The 13,266-nt window shown below is 37.2% G+C and overlaps 1 protein-coding gene across 2 annotated transcripts in view; it reads right to left on the reverse strand.

Moving 5' to 3' along the window:
- The window catches only part of JAK2 (Janus kinase 2), a 103,095-nt gene that overhangs the window by 8,385 nt on the left and 81,444 nt on the right, over positions 1 to 13,266 (reverse strand). For both annotated transcript variants that reach the window (XM_088837907.1, XM_088837908.1), the window contains 6 exons: positions 12,791 to 12,942; positions 12,490 to 12,640; positions 11,656 to 11,792; positions 7,554 to 7,743; positions 6,821 to 6,945; positions 6,240 to 6,412 (listed from right to left, as the gene is read on the reverse strand). In XM_088837907.1, the coding sequence (XP_088694033.1) occupies positions 6,240 to 6,412; positions 6,821 to 6,945; positions 7,554 to 7,743; positions 11,656 to 11,792; positions 12,490 to 12,640; positions 12,791 to 12,942 (928 nt within the window). The remainder of the gene's footprint in view (positions 1 to 6,239; positions 6,413 to 6,820; positions 6,946 to 7,553; positions 7,744 to 11,655; positions 11,793 to 12,489; positions 12,641 to 12,790; positions 12,943 to 13,266) is intronic.

Consider the following 13,266-nt stretch of genomic DNA (forward strand, 5'->3'; position numbering starts at 1 on the left):
TAATATTTATCTAAGGCTATATGGACTAGTTGGAGGGGGGAAAATAAACTCCGTATCTCATTAAGAAATGACTGCAATAAAAATTTTTAAAGAACTATCCAAATTACTAATTCATTTATATTGAATTGGAAATTGCATCCTGACAGTAACTTCAATGATAATTCGATCCAGAATAAAAAAAATGAATAGTTTTGTGGTCACAGCAAATTTTAAAATTAATTCAATTTATATATGTATTTTGGTTACAAAGATTATCTAGATTTATTACAAGTGCAAAATAAAATACATTATGCAGAATTCTGAGAAGGGAGGTGTAAACATAATTTTAAAGAGAAAAAGGAATAACATAAAGTTTCTATCAAAAACAAAGTCTCCTCCTTTACCTTTTTAAGTGGGTGATAATCTGTATCAAGTTGCTGCGGCATTTGGATTTCACTGTATACCTCTAAAGGACTGATACACCTGGTATTAATGTCATTATTTATAATACTTTACAAAATATTTACAACCATATAAAATTTTTAAATGTTCCATAAAGAATATAGCTTTTGATAATTCTTTCAATGGGTATATATGCACAAATATTTTTATATATTCAAAATCAATGACCTAGATACCTGAAAACGTTGTCTAACTAGTCCTCTCTGCTGTTAGCCTCTCCTTAATACAATGCACCCTCTATACCTCCAGTTGTGGTGTGAAGTCCCCTATACACTAAAAAATTACTGACATGCCCCCAAAGCTTTTGTTTATGTGGGTCGTATCTACTAATGTTTACCATCAGTTCAGTTCAGTCGCTCAGTCTTGTCTGACTCTCTGCGACCCCATGAATCACAGCACGCCAGGCCTCCCTGTCCATCACCAACTCCCGGAGTTCACTCAAACTCATGTCCATCGAGTCGGTGATGCCATCCAGCCTTCTCATTCTCTGTCGTCCCTTTCTCCTCCCGCCCCCAACCTTTCCCAACATCAGAATCTTTTCCAGTGAGTCAACTCGTCGCATGAGGTGGCCAAAGTATTGCAGTTTCAGCTTTAGTTTAGTTTCAGTGAACACCCAGGATTGATCTCCTTTAGAATGGACTGGTTGGATCTCCTTGCAGTACAAGAGACTCTCAAGAGTCTTCTCCAGCACCACAGTTCAAAAGCATCAATTCTTTGGCGCTCAGCTTTCTTCACAGTCCAACTCTCACATCCATACATGACCACGGGAAAAACCACAGCCTTGACTAGACGGACCTTTGTTGGCAAAGTAATGTCTCTGATTTTTAATATACTATCTAGGTTGGACATAACTTTCCTTCCAAGGAGTAAGCGTCTCTTAATTTCCTGGCTGCAATCAGCATCTGCAGTGATTTTGGAGCCCAAAAAAATAAAGTCTGACACTGTTTCCACTGTTTCCCCATCTATTTCCCATGAAGTGATGGGACCAGATGCCATGATCTTTGTTTTCTGAATGTTGAGCTTCAAGCCAACCTTTTCACTCTCCTCTTTCACTTTCATCAAGAGGCTTTTGAGTTCCTCTTCACTTTCTGCCATAAGGGTGGTGTCATCTGCATATTTGAGGTTATTGATATTTCTCCCAGTACACTTGCCTTGAGAACCCCATGAACAGTATCAAAAGGCAAAAAGATAGGATACTGAATGAGGAATTCCCCAGGTCGGTAGGTGCCCAGTATGCTACTTGAGATCAGTGGAGAAATAACTCTAGAAGGAATGAAGGGATGGAGCAAAAGCAAAACCAATACCCAGTTGTGGATGTGACTGGTGATAGAAGCAAGGTCCGATGCTGTAAAGAGCAATATTGCATAGGAACCTGGAATGTTAGTTAGGTCCATGAATCAAGGCAAATTGGAAGTGGTCAAACAGGAGATGGCAAGAGTGAACATAGACATTCTAGGAAATCGGTGAATTAAAATGGACTGGAATGGGTGAATTTAACTCAGATGACCATTATATTTACTACTGTGGGCAGGAATCCCTTAGAAGAAATGGAGTAGCCATTATGGTCAACAAAAGAGGCCAAAATGCAGTACTTGGATGCAATCTTAAAAACGACAGAATGATTTCTGTTCATTTCCAAGGCAAACCATTCAATATTACAGTAATCCAGGCCTATGCCCCAACCAGTAACGCTGAAGAAGCCAAAGTTGAACGGTTCTATGTAGACCTACAAGACCTTTTAGAACGAACACCCAAAAAAGATGTCCTTTTCATTATAGGGGACTGGAATGCAAAAGTAGGAAGTCAAGAAACACCTGGAATAACAGGCAAATTTGGCCTTGAAGCATGGAATGAAGCAGGGCAAAGGCTAATGGAGTTTTGCCAAGAGAACGCACTGGTCATAGCAAACACCCTCTTCCAACAACACAAGAGAAGACTCTACACATGGACATCACCTGATGGTCAACACCGAAATCAGGTTGATTATATGTTTACCATATTAGATTTCAAAACCAAGGAGACATAAAAGTATCATTAAAAATGACAATAATGCCAGTAATACTAGCATAAATAATATTTTTATAAAAAATAACTATTTTCCAAAACAACAAATTTTGTATTTAGAGTAGTATGTTTTACATTTTTGCAAGTTTCTTTAATATTGGTTTAATACACCTTTTTGTTCCTGATTTTGAAAAAATCTGTATATGATTCTTAAAGGTTATACACCATTTACAGTTAGTACAAAATATTAGCTATATTCTCCATGTTGAACAAATATATCCCTGTAGCCTATCTTACATCCAATAGTTTGTACCTCCCATTCGGCCACCCCTGTAATGCCTCTATTTGTAACCACTAGTTTACTCTCTGAATCTGTGTATATTCACTAGTTTGTTGTATTTTTGATTCCAAATGTAAGTGATATCATACAGTATTTATCTTTCTCTGTCTGACCTTCTAAGTTCATCCATGTTGTTGCAAATGACAAAATTTCATTATTTTTTAAGGCTAAGTAGTATTCCACTGTATGAGTATGTACATACAATTCCATCATGTGTGTATGTATCTATGAATACATAAAAGAGATTCATTTCAGAAGTAAAGACACACTCAGGCTAGATGGAAGGAAAAGTATATTTATAAATACACATTTATACATACATAGGAGCACCAACTATATAAAGCAAATATTATCAGACCTAAAGGGAGAAATTAAAAGCAATGCAATAACAACAGTAGGGGATTTTAACACCCCACTTACAGCAGTGGATAGATCATTCACAGAAAAATCAATAAGGAAATAGCTGGCCTTAAATGACATATTAGATGAGATGGAGTTCAAAGGTATGTACAGAATACTCATTCTTCTAAGGTGCAAATGAAACATTCCAAGATAGATCACATATTAAGCCATAAGTTGTCTCAATAATTCAGGAAGACTGAAATCAAATCAAGTATCTTTTCCAACTATAATGGTATGAAATTAGAGATCACAATAAGAAAATTGGAAAACCACAAAATGAAGATTAAACCACATGCTGGGGCTTCCCTGGTGGTCCAGTGGTTAAGAATCCACCTTGCAATACAGGCGACATTGGTTCAATTCTGCGTCTGGGAAGATTGCATATGCCACGGGACAACTAAGCCCATGTGCCACAACTACTGAGTCCATGCTCTACAGCCCACGAGCTGCAGCTACTGAGCCCCTGTACAACTACTGAAGCCTGCACACCCTAGAGCCCATGCTATCCAACAAGAGAAGCCACCACAACAGAAGCCAGGGCACTGCAATTAGAAAATAGCCCCTGCTAGCCACAACAAGAGAAAGCCGGCACACAGCAACAAAGATCCAGGGCAGCCAAAAATAATAAACAAATAAAATTTAAAAAATAAACAACATGCCACTAAACAACTAATAGGTCAATGAAGAAATCAAAAGAGAAAAATAAAATCCAAAGACAAATGAAAACAGAAATAAAGCACACCAAAATCTACTGAATGCACCAAAAGTAGTTCCAGGAAAGAAGCTCAAAACAATACAGGCCTGCCTCAAGAAACAAGAAAAATCTCACAATCTGAATTTACACCTAAAGTAACTAGAAAAAGAAGATCAAAGTCCCAAGTTATTAGAAGGAAGGAAATAACAAAGATGAGGGCAGAAATAAAGACTGAATATGGCGAAAGTGAAGAGGAACTGAAGAGACTGTTGATGAAAGTGAAAGAGGAGGGTAAAAAGCTGGCTTAAAACTCAACACTCAAAAAACTAAGATCATGGCGTCTGGTCCTATCACTTCATGGCAAATAGATGGTGAAACAATGGAAACAGTGACAGATTTTATTTTCTTAGGTTCCAAAATCACTGTGGATGGTACTGCAGCCACAGTATTAAAAGATGCTTGCTCTTTGGAAGAAAAGCTATGACCAACCTAGATAACTATTAAAGTGCTGCACTCAATATGTCAGCAAGTTTGAAAAACTCAGCAGTGGCCACAGGACAGGAAAAAGTCGATCTTCATCCCAATTCCCAAGAAGTGGAGTACTAAAGAATGCTCAAACTACCAGACAACTGCACTCATTTCCCATGCTAGTAAGGTTATGCTCAAAATCACCTAAGCTAGACTTCAGCACTACATGAACCGAGAACTTCCAGACTTTCAAGCAAGAACGAGTTGGAGATCAAATTGGAGAACAACTTGGAGATCAAGTTGCCAAAATTCACTGGATCAAAGAGAAAGCAAGGCAATTCCAGAAAAAATATCTACCTGTTTCACTGACTACACTAAAGTCTGTGACAGTGCAGATCACAAAAAACTGGAAAATTCTTAAAGAGATGGTAATACCAAACCATCTTACCTGTCTCCTGAGAAACATGTATGCTGGTCAAGAAGCAACAGTTAGAACCTTATATGGAACAAATGACTGGTTCAAAATTGAGAAAGGAGTATGAAAAGGCTGTTTATTGTCACCCTGTTTATTTAACTCACATACAGAGCACATTATGCAAAATGCTGGGCTGGATGAGTTACAAGCTGTAATCAAGACTGCCGGGAGAAATATCAACCACCTCAGATACACAGATGATACCACTTTAGTGGCAGAAAGCAAAGAGGAACTAAAGAACCTCTTGATGAGGGTGAAAAGAGGAGAATGAAAAAGCTGGCTTAAAACTCAGTATTACAAAACCAAGATCACAGCATCTGATCCCATCACTTCATGGCAAATGGAAAAGGGGAAAAGGTGGAAGCAGTGACAGATTTCCTTTTCTTGGGCTCTAAAATCACTGCGGATGGTGACTGCAGCCATGTAATTAGAAGATGCTTGCTTCTTGGAAGAAAGCTATAACAAACCTAGACAGTATATTAAAAAGGAAGGACATCAGTTTGCTGACTAAGGTCCGTATAGTCAAGTATGGTCCAGTAGTCATGTACGGATGTGAGAGGTGGACCATAAGCAAGGTAGAGCACCAAAAAATTGATGCTTTCAAACTGTGGTGCTGGAGAAGACTCTTGAGAGTCCCATGGACAGCAAGGAGACCAAACCAGTCAATCTTAAAACAAAGAGATCAAAATCAGTCAATCAACTCTGAATACTCACTGGGAGGACTGAGGCTGAAGCTAAAGCTCCAGTATTTTGGTCACCTGATGTGAACAGCTAACTCATTGGATAAGTCCCTGAAGCTAGGAAAGATCGAGGGCAGAAGGAGAAGAGGGCATCAGAGGATGAGATAGCTGGATGGCTTCACTGATACAGTCGACATGAACTTGGGCAAACTCCGGGACATAGTGAAGGATAGGGAGGCCTGGTGTGCTACAGTCCATGGGTTCGCAGAGTCAGACACAATGTGGCTACTGAACAACAGCACTCAAAGCAATCTACAGATCTAATGCAATTCTTATCAAAATTCCAATGGCATATTTCACAGAACTAGAAAAAATTCTAAAACCTGTATGAAATGACAAAAGATCCTTTGAGAAAGGGAAAAACCTTGATAAAGAAGAACAAAGCTGGAAGCAGCATGGAGAAAGGACAGTTCTTCAATAAATGGTGTTGAGAAAACTGGGCAGATATATGCAAAAGAATGAAATTAGATCATTATCTTACACCACATATAAAAATCAACATCAAAACAGATTAAAAACTTGAATGTTTGACCTAAAACCATAAAATTCCCAGAGAAAATCATAGGGAGTAACTTCATTGATTATTACTATAAATATATAAATGACAAACTACTAAAAATAAAGTTTGAAGTTTGTGCTCTAAAACTTCATTTCATGGTACTAAAACCTACTCACCAGAATATGGGACTTTCACCAGGCTCTTTCACTTTGTAGTACTCTTTGTCTTGTGGCAAGACTTTGGTTAATCCAAAATCTCCTATTTTAACTCTGTTTTCATTCTCCACTAATATATTCCTTGTCGCCAGATCCCTGTGGATATACCTTTTTGTACCAAGATACTCCATACCCTATGGATAAAATAACATTTTTCTTTCAGCCAGCTTTATAAACATAAACAATTCAGTCTTCTGCTTACCTACTCCCTTAATTATCTAAGGAAAATTCTAGAGAAAATAGAAAAAATTATATTATTTCTTAATAATTACTTCAATGTATTCTCTTTATTTGGGCTTCCCTGGTGGCTCAGATGCTAAAGAATCCACCTGTGATACAAGAGACCTAGGTTCAATCCTTGGGTCAGGAAGATCCCCTGGAGAAAGGAATGGCTACCCACTCCAATATTCTTGCCTAGAGAAACCCATGAACAAAAGAGTCTGGCAGGCTACAGTCCATGGGGTCGCAAAAGAGTCAGACATGACTGAGCAACTAAGCACAAACTCTCTTTATTTACAACAAATAGCCAGGATATTAGGTACCTTGCATATCTGAGATGTGTACTGCAGAAGTTTTTTATGATCTATCCGTTCTTTATGTTTTTGGAGATAGTCTCGTAAACTTCCATATGGTAAATACTCCATAATTAACCTTAGATTATGCCGGCCTATTAACACACAAATGAGAATGTAATGTTTTATTCTTCCATATTTTATTGATGAACTAATATAAGACAACTGTATATAAATGACGTAAAGAGATATAAAATCTGAGTCTAACATGACAAAACCTGATTATAAATTAAAGTTCATGTGGGAGTTAGGAACACTAACTTTCTAAATCAAAATGGTCTGAACAGAAAGTTCAAGAAATACTTATGTTTTAATCTCCTGTAACCATTTATGCAAATCAAAACAAGCTGACAGGAAAATGTACTTTCTCTTCATCTATACTGAATAAAAGGATCTAATTAAAAAATATATTTTCATAGAAAATATGAACAGTTTCTTTCTTTAGAAATGATATTCCCTCGGTATGCTAAAGCAAAAATGGTAACCATCATCCTCAGTGAAAAGAATGATTAGCCAAGTAATCAAGGATTTCCTGTAGTTACAGCCCACCAACACCAAACACAATCTCCAGTCATACAGAATGTTTCCTTCTCTGGGCAATGGAATATTTTAAGTCCAGATCTTGAGATATCACATGTTTCTATTACCCAGTATGCCAAAGACATATCCTAAGTTAAAAAAAAAAAATCAATGGGCAACATACCAGCACTGTAGCAGACTCCTTTGTACTTTACAATATTGTCATGTTGCAAGGATTTAAGGATTTCAATTTCTCTTTCGAAGTCTCTGAGGTGCTCTTCAGTACTGTGCTGGAGCTTTTTCACAGCCACCACCTCCCCAGTATTGTCTTGTAGAGGGTCATACCGGCACATCTCCACACTCCCAAAATTACCCTTAAACAACACATATCACATTAAGATAGAAATCTCAAGTTTTCTAGAAAAATTACTAATTCTGATTGTACAGTCAATTTCAGCAGATAGAATTAGAAGATGTATCTCTAAAGTCACATTAAACAACATTCAGAAAAAGGAGATAATAGTTTAGTAGGTGGGTAGTAAGCCGAAATATTTAATTTTTCCAAAAGGAATTACAGGCTAAAATATAAACAAATTCAAAAAGACATTATAACAAATCATAAGCATTATTTTTTAAAATAAGCCAAAGGACATGCCAGGGAATTTCTAAATTTCTATCACTAACTTCCAGGAAGAACTTTTCTTTTTCACAATATAGACTCTGATATCACTGTCAGTGAGCTGTAAGGAATAAGGGTCTGTTATGGACTGAATGTCCATGCCCCATCCCCTCAAATTTGTATGATAAAGCCTTAACCCCAATGTAAGTGATTTTGGAGACAGGGCCTCTGAAGAAGCAATAAAGGTTAAACAGGGTCATAAGAGTGAGGCCTTCATCCTGTAAGGCTAGTGCCATTACAAGAAGAGGAAGAGATACCAGCGCTCTCTGCCACATTAGGATACAGTGAGAAAGTTGCCATGTGGCAAGCTAAGAGAGCCTTCACCAGAAACTGAACACTACTGGAACCTTGATCTTAAGACTTACCTTGGGAACGTTGAGAAAAAAATGGCTGTTGCTTAAGCCAAGGTCATGCTGTGTCATTGGTACCTTCTGTGATTATCTCCCAATATTCTCTACATTCTGATATTCAAGCTCTTTTAAAATCCTGTTCCTTTGAGTGTAGGCTGTGAACTCATTTATAGTAACCACTGACTCAAAGTGAAAGAGAGTGAAAGACTGAAGGTGGGAGGAGAAGGGGACGACAGAGAATGAGATGGCTAGATGGCATCACCGACTCCACAGACATGAGTCTGAGCAAGCTCTGGGAGTTGGTGATGGACAGGGAAGCCTGGCGTGCTGCGGTCCATGGGGTCGCATAGAGTTGGACACGACTGAGCAACTGAACTGAACTGACAGTGAACAGAATATGGCAAGAGTGAGAGATGCCATGCCTGAGATAAGGATATAAAAAGACTATGGCTTTGATCTTGGGTGTTTGCTATCAGCTCCCATGTTGTGAGGCAGCCTGTGGAGAAGCCCATGTAAGTGAGCTGCTGCTGCTGCTGCTGCTAAGTCACTTCAGTCGTGTCCGACTCTGTGTGACCCCATGATGGAAGCCCATCAGGCTCCCCCGTCCCTGGGATTCTCCAGGCAAGAACACTGGAGTGGGTTGCCATTTCCTTCTCCAATGTGTGAAAGTGAAAAGTGAAAGTGAAGTCGCTCAGTCATGTCTGACCCTTAGCGACCCCACGGACTGCAGCCTACCAGGCTCCTCCATTCATGGGATTTTCTAGGCAGTAGTACTGGAGTGGGGTGCCATTGCCTTCTCTGGTAAGTGAGCTAGGAACCAGATATTCTGAGGCCTATCAATAGCCATGTGACAAGCTTGAAAGTAAGTCTTCTGTAGTTAAGTTTTCAAATGAAACTGCAAGACCTGGCTGACACCTTGGTTGCAGTCTTTTGAGAGACCCTGCACTAGAATCATCCAGCTAAGCTGCTCCTAGATTCCTGACTCACCTAATGTTTTTTTTTTTTTTTTTTCAGTTGTTACAGTTTTAGGGTAATTTGTTGCACAGCAATAGAAAATGAATATACCAAATACCTAGACTTTTTTTGTCATTGCTACACTCTCTGAAACATTCTCGAGAATATTTTACAAAGGATGACATAAAAGTATTCATAATACTAAGCCAATGTATAATATAACCCCCAATGTTTAGCTGTGGTAAAACTGGATCACAACATTTAGTTTAGATTCAATAACTAAGTGAGACCTTCACATTGCATCCATGCCAAAAATCCACATGGTACAGAACCCTATACTACCAAGCTTAAAGTAAGAATGAGGGCTTACCACTATGATTGGACCTACTAAGAAGTAAGCCTTTTCTCTTACTTAAAATACAGGTTGGTGCAAAAGTAACTGCGGTTTTGCATTGAACTCTGCTGTTTGATATTAGAATACATTCTTAAATGTGATTATGTTATACATCATTTTAATGCACATTTTATTAATGACTTATTACTTGCTGTTATTTTAGACTAGGGAAATGATGTTAGATAACAAATTTGAGCGACTCAAAATGGGTCATAAAGCAGAGGAGACAATTCGCAACATCAACAATGCATTTGGCCCAAGAACTGCTAACAAATGTACAGTGCAGTGGTGGTTCAAGAAGTTTTGCAAAGGAGTTGAGAGTCTTGGAGATGAGCAGCACAGTGGCTGGCCATCAGAAGTTAACAATGACCAGTTCAGAGGATCATCAAAGCTGATCCTCTTACAATTACACAAAAAGTTGCCAAAGAACATTCTATGGTCATTCAACAATTGTAGCAAACTGGAAAGGTGAAAAAGCTGGGTGCCTCATGAGCTAACCACAAATCAAAAAAAATCATCACTCTGAAGTATCAGCTTCTCTTATTCTATGCAACAATGAACCATTTCTTGATCTGATTGTGACATGCAATGAAAAGTGTATTCTATACAACCAGTGACAAGCAGCTCAATGGCTGGGCTGAGAATAAGCTCCAAAGCACTTCACAAAGCCAAACTTTGGGAGGTTTGGCAAGTTTTTGACAAAAAAGGTCATGATCACTGTTTGGTGATCTGCTGCCTGTCTGATCCACTAGAGTTTTCTGAACCCTAGCGAAACCACTCCATTTGAGAAGTATGCCCAGCAAATCGATGAGATGCACCTAAAACTGCAATGCTTGAACCCAGCACTAGTCAACAGAAAGAGCCCAATTCTTCTCCATGACAACACTCAACCGTACACGACACAACAAATGCTTCAAAAGTTGAATGAATCGCGCTACGAAGTTCTGCCTCATTCTCCATATTCAGCTGACAACTCACCAACTGACTACCACTTCTTCAAGCATCTCAATGATTTTTTGCAGGCAAAATGCATTCCAAAAGTCAGTTGAATCCTGAAGCACAGATTTTTATGCTACAGGAATAAACAAGCTTATTTCTCATTGGCAAAAATGTGCTGATTGTAATGGTTCCTATTTTGATTAATAAAGATGTGTTTGAGCCTAGTTATAATGGCTTAAAATTCAAGGTCTGAAACTACAATAACTTTTTTACCAGCCTAATATGTAGGCTATGCCTGACTGTGTGAACTTTCAGCAGAGAGAAACTGTCTGCTAGTGAACTTGCCTTCTCTAGTCAACATCTGGACTCTGAATGAGCAAGCAGATTAATTATTTCTCCCTTAGGTGACTAAAAAAGGAGGCAGGTGGAAAGGTTTATTAATTGTTCTTTTCTCTATCTCATAACTAAAATGCTCTCTACCAAGAAAGAATCTCATGGTCAAATTAATTTGGAAAAATATAGCTTAATTTATCCTCCTCTTGAAAATGTTCAATGCACAGTACATGTTAAAGGTTCCATCAAATTTTTCAGTAAAGACAGCAATTTAACACAGCATTTCCCCAACACCTGAAAACTAACCCTTTTTTCTACAAACATCTTTTTAAAAACTTTTTATTTTATATTGAAGCATAGTTGATTAATAATGCTGTGCAAATTTTAGGTGTAGAACAAAGTGATTCAGTTATACATATACACATATCTGTTCTTTTTTCAAATTCTTTTCTCATTTAGGTTGTTATAAAATATTGAGCAGAGTTTCTTGTATTATATAGTAGGTACTTGCTGATTATACAAACACTCTAAAACTCTGTGGAAAGTGAACTTCAGAGAATCTTCTAAGTCTTTTCTCCCCTAAATAAAATGTTTTATGATTACACTTCAATTATTTAAAAATCTTCTGACACCTTACCTTGCCAAGTTGCTGTAGAAATTTCAAGTGTCTTTCTTCAAATTGTGTAGGGTCTCGGTCTTCAAAAGCACCAGAAAACCCTAGGGCACCTATTCTCATATTTGGTAACATGTCATTTTCTGTTAATAGTTCATAATCTGGAGAAATAAATAACATTTCTACCATAATCTGGCAAATTCATTCTCTGGGTTAAAATTATTCTTATTCAGGCTGCTCAAAATAATCATAATGAGTTAGAAACACTAAATACAAATTGATACAAGGCAACTCTGAATGTTTAGATTGTTAACGGAAGCCTTGAATTATAACTTATAATTGAACAGGTTTCTGGTAAAGATTTTTGCAAAGGATAAATAAATACTTTCCAAAATAGGATTTTTAAGATTTATAAAGTAAGTTTGTATGCCAATTTTTGTGGCAAGTACAGCAAGTAGTATTGGAACAGAAAATATTTATGGGTAAGACACATGTATATTTAGCTAAGATTTTTAAGGAGGAGAGGACAAACAAAAATCTACTCCATGTTTAGAAAATTAATCAGCTATACGTGAGAGCTAGTTTAAAAAACAAAGAATTGTTTACAAAAAATCAAATAAGCTTCTCAGTGTACTACTCATTAACTGGCAAACTAAAGTGAGGTTATTAAAAGGGTAAAAGCCTTTTATGAAAATACTTCACAATCAATGAGACTAGAATACGTATAAGATAGAAAAAGTCATATGAATATAAGAAATTGAGAGGGTCTAAAAGACATCAGGGAAATTCCCAGAGGGGATTATAAAATTAGTAAGGATTTATTAAATACATCATTAAGATTGCTCCAACAGTACGTACCTGGAGTAAACAAACTATTAAGATCTCTTATAATGGCTCTGAAAGAAGGTCTAAAATCTGGTTCGTAATCCATGCAATTATTAATAAGATTTGCTAATTCTGTCCACTTTGGTGCAGGAAGCTGGTGCCTATCTTCATAAAACTGTAGTTTCTATAATTAAAGAACCATATGTTAGAATAAATTATAAATGTTTTACCAACCTTCTTTTTAAAATTAAATGGGCTAAAGAATATCAAATAATGTGAAAGAAATATTAGGGATCACAAAGTAATTACAACTTCACTGTTTATATAAACTTACTCTTTGAGAATCCAAAGCACTCAAAGGCTTATCTCCTCCACTGCAGATTTCCCACAATGTGGTACCAAAACTCCATTTGTCTGTTGCCAGGTTTAGATTTTTAGGATTTTCAATGCATTCAGGTGGTACCCATGGTATTCTCTCCTGCAGGACTTTCAAATGATAGTAAAAAAAAAAATGCTTAAATAATTCCCTTAATAAAACAATTCTTATATATGTTGATAATTTCACACAAATTGAAATAATCAAATCATTTTAATTTGCTTGGGGGAGGGGATATGTTCATGCATATACACATGCTTAAGGGCCAGAATGGACCTTTGAGATCACCTAATTCAATATCTGAGCTTTAACAATGCCAACATTAAGACCCATAATGACTGAATAATTTGCCTGAAGTTATATAATTTGTTAATAGCACAGAATTAGTTACTGTACAATGAATCCTGGATTGACTAAATTTTTCATTAAACCAT

Source organism: Moschus berezovskii, chromosome 7, assembly GCF_049115385.1.
Source record: "Moschus berezovskii isolate FMDL1 chromosome 7, NW_MosBer_1.0, whole genome shotgun sequence".
In the NCBI taxonomy this organism is placed as follows: domain Eukaryota; kingdom Metazoa; phylum Chordata; class Mammalia; order Artiodactyla; family Moschidae; genus Moschus; species Moschus berezovskii.